The 9,096-nt window shown below is 36.9% G+C and overlaps 1 protein-coding gene across 1 annotated transcript; it reads right to left on the reverse strand.

Annotated features, from left to right (window-relative positions):
• Window positions 1-746: 746 nt before the first annotated feature.
• On the reverse strand, window positions 747-8,060 carry MS3_00003446 (uncharacterized protein). The gene is made up of 3 exons (XM_051211248.1): window positions 7,736-8,060; window positions 7,620-7,703; window positions 747-2,793 (listed from the first exon to the last, which is right to left on the reverse strand). Exons 1-3 carry the CDS (start codon window positions 7,905-7,907, stop codon window positions 2,696-2,698), a joined length of 354 nt encoding a protein of 117 aa, XP_051071286.1. The 5' UTR covers window positions 7,908-8,060; the 3' UTR covers window positions 747-2,695.
• Window positions 8,061-9,096: the final 1,036 nt, after the last annotated feature.

Here is a 9,096-nt window from a genome sequence, read left to right on the forward strand (position 1 = left end):
CATATCTTTGTTTCTCAATAGAACAAATAGTTATGATTCATGTCCTATAGAAATTAGTCCTTCAGTTGTTCGTTTTGTATTGGTATATATTAATTAAAACTTACAGTGACTGTTTAGAATTTTTCACGTGCTTTGTTGGATACAGATGTAGTGTCTTTCGTCCGACGAATCAGGCTATCAAACTGAATTGTTGTGCTGAGCTCACTAACATTTCTGGAGCCATTACGGAATTTTGGACCTACAGACAGTGCCCGTAATTATGTTTTCGATAACGTGATGTTGAAGTAGTTAGAGACGTATTTCTCAAGTGTTTCTCGAAGAGAAGAGCTCGCTATTACTGAATTTAGAATTTTCGTCAACTGAACCTTCATATCCTCTGAACGTTTCGTCGATAACTTATCTATTTATTCCTTTAACCTGTCACGTTCATCGTCAGTTAACCCATAAAACATGTGCTTTTATTTAAAGATTTCCATAGATTTCTAGTAATCCTGGCTTAATTTCCTATTTAAAATTAGAAATGCTGGATTGTGCCTGGTAAATAATGATTCGAACGAAAGCATCTGACAAAAGGAATATGAACTTATAGGATATAGTATGATAATAATTATGCAAAAAGCATATGTATTAGAATATACACACGAAAAAACGAAGTTAACAACAAAGAAATGTGTCGTTTTATTATCACTAAGTTATTTATATGGGTGAAAATACTGCTGAATCTGTCTACTACAATTAATTCAATTCCTGACATTTAACTATTTGGAGACAATTTATGTGATTATGTTTGTCGTCTTAACCACACAAGATATCTGATAGATTAGTAGAGATTAACTCTGGTTCAGCATTTGAACCCAGGCTTTGCCGCTTTTATGGGCACCTACATTGAAAATTACACTAGTAGATCCTGAGAATATATTGGATCTAAAGATCATTATATGTAAAATATAATGGGTATATTCAAGGGACTAATATACCCGTCAAGAAATTTGCCATATATTGCTTGCGACAGGATCTACTTCAAAGTGACGACTTTCACTGATATTGAGGTGGGTTTTGGAAAAGTAAATAGGGTGAAGAACAACATATGTCAAAATTCTACTCATTATTTTAACTTAAGTTTAATTGTGTTGTGTGATTAGCTGGTAATTTCCGGTTACCCCGATCGACATGATCAGTGAAAGACTAATTTCGGGTTTTAGACGCAAGTTAACCACAATACAGAGAAGCACAGTCATGTGTCTTATGTGAATTGGACACCACGAAAATCATGCTAAAATCATTCTATTATCTACACGCACACAAGATTTTGATTTCGAAATGTTATCTGAACTGTTGATTGGTGACAAGTAGATGGGTGGATTTGGAGAAGAGATTGTAACATCTGTAGATCGGACATTAGATAACGGATCGAATTCCTTGTTACTCTCCGGGTTGCATATTGACTGTGACAAAAGAGAAAAATAGAATCATTTTCTAAATTAGGCGTAGAAGGATATATTTTAGTTAACAACACTGTACAGATACATTAACGACTTAGGAATTGTATGAGTACAAACGTGTTCTCACGTAAATTTTGTAAAACAATCAAATGGTTTGTTTAATGTTATCCAGACAGTAATATACGAAAACTGCACATTATTCAAGTTACATAAATGTAATGTTCAATACTGCTTATTAAGACCTTCGATCAGAAAGCTGCAGCATCTAGATTTGATGAGGTTGTAACTTACAACGTTAACTATTTCTACTTATGCCCCGTGGTGCTTTATACGATATTTAACATTTGTTATTTTTGAATAGGTAGTCAGGAATTATATGAACTAAATAACCTATTTTATTACGTACCAATAAAATGATCACCATGACATTTCTCAACACATTTTGAATTCTACAAAATATTAGCGCATCGATATGATATTGTTGTCAGCTTTTGTATTGTAAGAACGCCAAAATTCGTAAGTTACCACCTAAACCATACATACAACAGTTGATAGGATGGAACAGGAACAAAAGTAAAATTAATTTGCTTTTGTTTCTCGATAAGCTAATATACTACTAATTTGTATTCATTAAAAATTTAGTCTGTGGGACTTTTGTGTAGTCCTGACAGTAAGCTATTTTTTGACCTATCGGCTATTGTTATCACTTTTGCCGCTCATAGACTACAATCAATCAACTAAGAATTTATTAGTTTTGGATTGCAAATGTCCTAGTTGTGTATGCATTAAAACTTATTATTTAGAGTAGTCTTGATATCTCACCTATACATATTATCGTGAGTTATGGATGTACATAATGAAATTGTTCGCAACCATTCGATCGGTTTTCTGACTGTAGGTTTAGAAAAATGGGCATGCGGACCTTATCGAAAGCATCAAAAATATAGTAATGGGAATGTGATGCAGACAAGGGACAACGGCAAGTAAGTATAAATGGCAGTTTAGACTCATATAAGTTTCAGTAAATTGCTACCGAGTGTTAATCATGATCAATCAAATTATATCCAATTGAAAAATAACAATTTTTCTGAGTGGAAAATGGTTGGCAGATAATACTTACGTCTGTTTTGTTTACTATTTCAAGTCGATTACAGTTAGTGAAAGCTATATCCATGGAATTGTTGGCAGAAAACGTTTTTGAATACGATCAGCTACGTTTAGGATGTGGTTACCAAGCCGTTGAAGTTCATAAACTAAAGAAAACGTATCCCCTGATTCGAGTTTTTAGCTTCACCGTCTTTTCTGTTTTTAAATGGAGCAGTACATTGTAATATTTCAGGTTTGTTTACAACTATGGAAATTGAAAAAATCATTAACAAAACCTATCAAGAATGAATGAATTTAGACTGGAGAAGTTCGAGCCTTCTATTTAGAAATATGAATTAATGTCAAGGTCTGGTGACTGAAATAGTTAGCCCAGTTTAGGTGTGATTCAATCAATAAAGTTTACTCATTTATTTACGAGCTATCTACAAAAGTGTAACAACCACATAAAGGCAACCAGGAGTCTTTTCTAAATTATGATGACAGAGTATTAGCTGCTTTTAAACTAACGGCAAATCCACACAAAGAATATTTTTGTTGAGTGAAATCCAAAAACTTGAGCCGGAACCAGCAACTTCTATAAGTTAGGCGTAGCATACTATCATTTAAACCAAGAAACAAAGATATCTAAGCATAAAACCTATCTTTACGCCCAAGAAATCCTATACTGAAATAGATGAAATGTGGCTTACGCAGAAAGCGCGTTTCTTATGAAATAATATATTTCTTTCACAGAAATATCAGACATTGATGTCCATTTTTCTGAATAATTGGGAAAGAAAAGGATATTGGCTGAAAGCATAACGGAAGGTGAACTTCAACTTTTAACTGGAAGACGAACACTGTAGAAGTTTGAAAGTGTATGGCTTAGCATTTATTTTTAGTTTATCCAGACAGTGGATATACCAAACAGTCATAAGGGGAATCAAATGCATTTGACGAAAAATGATTTTAAATGATAGAAAAACTCCGATTGGTGTTACATGCTTCGTATGTAACTTCGTACGTAACCAGTCCGATTCTGAAATTAAACATTTGAACGATACTACTTGCATATCAGTAGTAATAAAGCCGTATTTGTCGGACAACTATCGTAGCTGGCAATACATTTGGAATGCTATATTCAAAGTGCAGCTTTTACACTGAGAAATAGCAGCATTTTCAAAGCGGAAGCCATGCAAAGATGGAAAATCGTAGATTACTGATTTCATGGTTCTACAAGAACGAGAAACGGTACTTCTTTTAACCTTTCGTTTACACAGAAACTTGTGCTGGCAGCAAATACGAATTCAATATAATAACAATATTGCAGAATTTTAGAGCCCATAAAATTTATGTTTGAATATTATGTAAAGGTTTTGAAATGCGTAAAATATTTAAGAGGCATAAATGAGTGTTGTTTATTTAACTGACTTGTATCATTGCCCCACGCTATACTGATCGTTACTCGTCGAAGCTATTTGAGCTTCATGCAAGAGCTAAAATGTCCAGCAGTGTCATCCTATTACCAACCAAATTAGTGTCCCTACCTGTAAGGTAAAATTACTTTATAATTTGGTGATATAGAACGCACTATATCTTAAGTTAACGCTATTATCATCCACTTTCTTTAGAATCGTCTTGGGAAGTTCACTGGTAAAAGTAGGAAGTGACAAATACAAAGGCCACACATAACTTTTCAATTGGTTTCGAATAGTGAATAACATCTCTCAGACACCTGTCTTCGTAAGACAGTCCCAGCGGTACTTTCTCCTTGGAACTGGATGTAACTCTGGAGTCTGGGAATGAGCACTGACTTTTATCAAATGTTACGATATTTCACTAGAAAACACAAAATTCAGACCCAATTAATCAATAGAAATTAATTGATCTTCCTGTTTATTTTTCATTCCTTCTGAATATTTAAATCTAATAGGACATGGACAATTGTCAATAGGAAGCCAGCCACTTAACACAGAGTTTCACAATGTTATGTAGTGTTCATTCTAACTAAACTGGATAGGTGATGCTTCATGACCCTTGGACAAGCGTTTATCAAACATCCTCTCAGTCAACAGATGGAGTAAAACACGGTACTTTTGAATTCCAGACAAACATGTATTTTGTTTAGGTCATATAAGGATGTGGGCGTTAAACATACCAGGTTGAGATGTCAAGTGTTTCGAAACTACTGAGATGAATTTAATATCTGAGGATAGCTTCGGGGAAGCAACTAATTGGTAATAAAAACAAATGGCTATGAGGATTATAGGGGTAAAAAAACGCACACGACGGATATATTACATGTTATCTTGATTGCGCACGTTAGCTGTTGCATAATAAGCTCGATTCGCGCGAACGGCAATACTCTTATTTTTCCTCTTCACGGTTATAACAGTTAAAATATTTGGTTACTTAAACTAAAACAGGTAGAGGGGAGTTTGTCCCCTAACTGAATGACTGAAAAATGAATGACTTCCCAACTAAACCACCGTATATTGTTAACTAGTGTTAGTCAGTTATTTCCACGATCCCCTATCACTTCACAAAAATGCAGAATTTTTTTAAAACTCTATTGCTTTGTCATGAACGAAGCACAGTATATTTACTCACCTAAAATCGTTAAGCAATACTTTCGTGCAAATAAACAAAAAACTGGAAGGTCAGTTAAAGTTTACAAATACTCAAGTCTTGGACGTAGTACCCAAAAGTGCTTAAAATATACGGGCACTCTCATGAAAACATAAATGCACTGAAATTCGTATATGAAAAACCACTTTTCTCTTCTCAAGTTAACGTCCGCCTAGACGCCTACAAATGAGAAAGAAATGAACGACTGTGTAGGCTTTAAACGATAACATTAAGTCAGGAACTCAAATCTGAGTGGACGTCATCCCAAATAATGATGATAATTGGGTCTCGTCTGAAAATCACACTTTTTCTATGAAATCTGAAAGAAGTCGACATTTTTGGATGGGTTGTATGTATTAGAATGATTAGACTAAGTACTATATTAATTCTTTTTAAGGAAAATAACTCCTTTTTCCGGCAAGTCTCTTATCACAGCTATTAATTCTGTTATAACGCAACTGATTTAATAACAGTGGAGACATTTAATCATTTTCATAGAATATAAAGCAGACTTTAAGATACAGAAACAGCTATCCTGTTGCGACTACAACAGAAATTCGATGTATTTGGGTCCTTTCTAGATCAAAAAGTTTGGATCAAAAGAATGATGAGTGGTTCAAAACGAGCACTATGTGGCAGAATTGTAAGGAAACAAGGCTACTGTGACGTAGTTATCTCATGCGTTTAGCTGAATTACATCGGGCATAAGCTGAGACCTTTTCAAACTATTTTAGCAAAGTCTACTCTACGTTTATTGTTACAAATACTTGTCCCAATAACACCGAGATACCAGTCATAGAATCTGGACATGTGACTGGGGAAACTGTTCTTCCACTGGTAACTAACCTCAAACCTTGTAAGATACCGGGCGCTGATGGGTTACATCCACTGCTGCTCTCATCTCTTGCGGGCATTATTCCACGACCGCTCGCGACACTCTTCAACAAATCCCTTTCACCCGCCCAACTCCCTAGAGATTGGAAAGACGCTATAGTCAGTCCCATATTTAAGGATGGTCAGAGACATCGTATCTAACTACCGGCCTGTCAGTCTAACCAGCATATTCGTTAAGTTACCTGAAAAGATAATTCGGGTTAAGTTGCTAAGTCACATAGATTCACACAATGTTAGCTCCTGAGCAACATGGGTTTCGTAACAAGCGTTCATGCTTGACTAACTTACTTATTGCGAGAGAGGACTGGACAGCAGTCCTAGATAACCGTCTGTTTGTCGATGTGATATTCATAGATTTTAGCAAGGCATTTGACGAGGTTTCACACTTAGGTCTTATGCACAAGCTCTCGAACTTCGGAATAATAGGTTCTGTACAGGAGTGGATAGGAAATTTCTTATGTGACCGCAAACAGAGAGTGAGGGTCAACGGAACGCTATCCGATTGGAAGCCAGTCAAAAGTGGTGTATCCCAAGGCATCATCTTAGGCCCTCTGCTCTTACTTCTCTACGTTAACGAGTTACCGCTGTTGCTTAGGTCGTCGACATTTTTGTTTGCGAATGACGTAAAAATCTGGGGAACAATGAAAAGTGGGGCTGATTATTTTGACCTCCAAGCTGACTTAGACGAATTGGTTAGATGAGCTCGAGGTTGGGGCTTAGGAATCAATTCTAGGAAAAGTGTGCTAATGCACATCGGTCACTGCAATAGTTACTATCATACTACTGATGGTAAACCTCTTCCACGCATTCAAGAATGTAGACTTAGGAGTAATAATAAGTCATGGCTTGAAAACAACTACGGATTGCAACGCAGCTGTTGTCAAAGGTTTTCGTGAGTTATGGTCACTTCGCCGAGCATTCAAATGCTTTGACGAGGAAATGTCTCGAATTTTATATACCACCTGTGTAAGACCACATTTAGAGTACTGTACCTAATCACCTGGCCCATGTCTGGTAAAGGATACCGACTCACTTGAGCGTGTATGAACAAAATTAGTGAAGGGTCTTTTCAACTCCCTTGCGATGAGCGTTTAAAACGCCTAAACCTTTTCCCCTTGTCGTATCGCAGGACTCGAGGTGACCTTATACTGGCATTTCGTATCTTTGATCATGATTTGGGTGTTAATATGTCCTATCTTTCCGCTCCCTCCAGCACTAATAATCTCCGAGGTCATAGCAAGAAGGTTCACAAACCGCGATCTAATAAACTTAAAGTTGGGTCCCGTTTTTCTCATCGAATAGTCAATGACTGGAACGCCCTACCCAAAGAAGTGGTATTAGCCCCATCAGTGAATATTTTCAAAGAAACGCTGAACCTTCATTGGAAGGCAATCTGTCAGGATTAACACAGGTTCACCAACCTACTATCCTTGTTACTGAAGACTAATGGGGTCCTGGTCCTGAGAACCCTTATGTATGATGGTCTTATTTTTCAGAAGAATGTGAAAACCAGAGCTTTAAGACCAATATGTGAGTTGTTAAGGTAACTTTGACCAGAATGAAACGTACCGAAGACTTTAATCTGTAGCACCTTGCTGGACTGTATGGCGAGGGAGAGCTCAGACTCATCCTCAATCGTTATAAAGTCCCCATCTGAAGGGTGAACATGAGAAGTTTGCACTCACCTTCGTCCTTATATTTTACCAATAATTCATCTTCCTTTGTAATATACTGTTTGAAGACACGTTGCATCATTAAAATAAGTTCATCGTAAGTGATTTCCTCATTATGTATTGGGATTCGTCGCAAGTCATGTCCTAGTTGAGCTTTGATAATAAGTTTCCCAGAGAGATCCATGCTGAAACGCTGCAGCCTAATTTCGACCTTATCCGTGGTAATGATACGTCAGCAGCCAATACCTGACCTTAATGATCCAGACAGGTGCGGCCACATGTCCAATACTCAATGTACTGTCACATCCAATAATCCATGTGATGTTGTGAAACTGCATAATGGAAAGCCAATTATGTCATCAAATTCACCTTTTCTTTCAACACAGGAAGCAGTCAAATATAAATGTGAGAAAATCTGAAAGGGTTGATAAAGTTAGTGACTTTTTTCTTGTAGGGTCAAAGAAATGAGACGGAGTACTATCCAGATCACCTACCAGGCTGAACCTCTTCTACTTTACATTGTAGAATATCGAAATCTCGGTAAATTAACGAAATCCCTCTTCTCGATTGCGATTAAGGCGGATTGATAAATTACGTACCATAGACAGGCACATGCGGCAGTGGTCCAACTTATATCACATTTGGGTACGCTATGCTATGCATCCCTTGCAACTGTCGGCCAGCTTAGACCAAACGCTTCTCAATATATCGAAAGTCATTCAAATATTTCTTCAAACCCCTTCATTTCTGACTTCTGATTTGACTGGCTTGGTATACTTCCATTATAGGGTGTTGCTGGTAAAGGTATCGTAGAACTCTGGGTACCTGTGGCCTTTTTACAGCCCTCAACTTTCAAGTAGATTTTCTCCTTCACTGAGTCACATAAAGCTCTTAGATGTCAGGGACATTTAGGGATTCACAGTTCTGTGTTCCGTAACACGTCAACAGTTGAAAATCACAAAGCCCGTTAAACCGGAGACCCATAATGCGAGAGTTAAGACATATATTTGGATAAAGTCTAACTTAACTGGTTCTCATAAGAGACGCTCAGCACGATGTAGACAAACATGACTTGATCTGGATGTTTGACGGAAAATCCTCAGTTAGGGGTCTACTCAGTAAAACTAATGAGGTCCGCATCAATGTCAAAGACTAATAAAATTTTATTTTTGTGATTTATTTGATGGCACAGTTCACCTCCATCCTATTGGGGTAATGAGAACCTAAAGGCGTGATCATCCATATGTCTAAGTCCCGCGGGCTTGTTGTTAGTAAACACTTTTGTGGTAAGCAAACCTTAAGGAAAAACCACCATGTATACCATATGGCAGCGGAAAAGATTACATGCACAGAACGGTTGATTTTGCGGTTTT

The sequence above is a fragment of the Schistosoma haematobium genome, chromosome ZW (genome assembly GCF_000699445.3).
Source record: "Schistosoma haematobium chromosome ZW, whole genome shotgun sequence".
Taxonomy (NCBI): domain Eukaryota; kingdom Metazoa; phylum Platyhelminthes; class Trematoda; order Strigeidida; family Schistosomatidae; genus Schistosoma; species Schistosoma haematobium.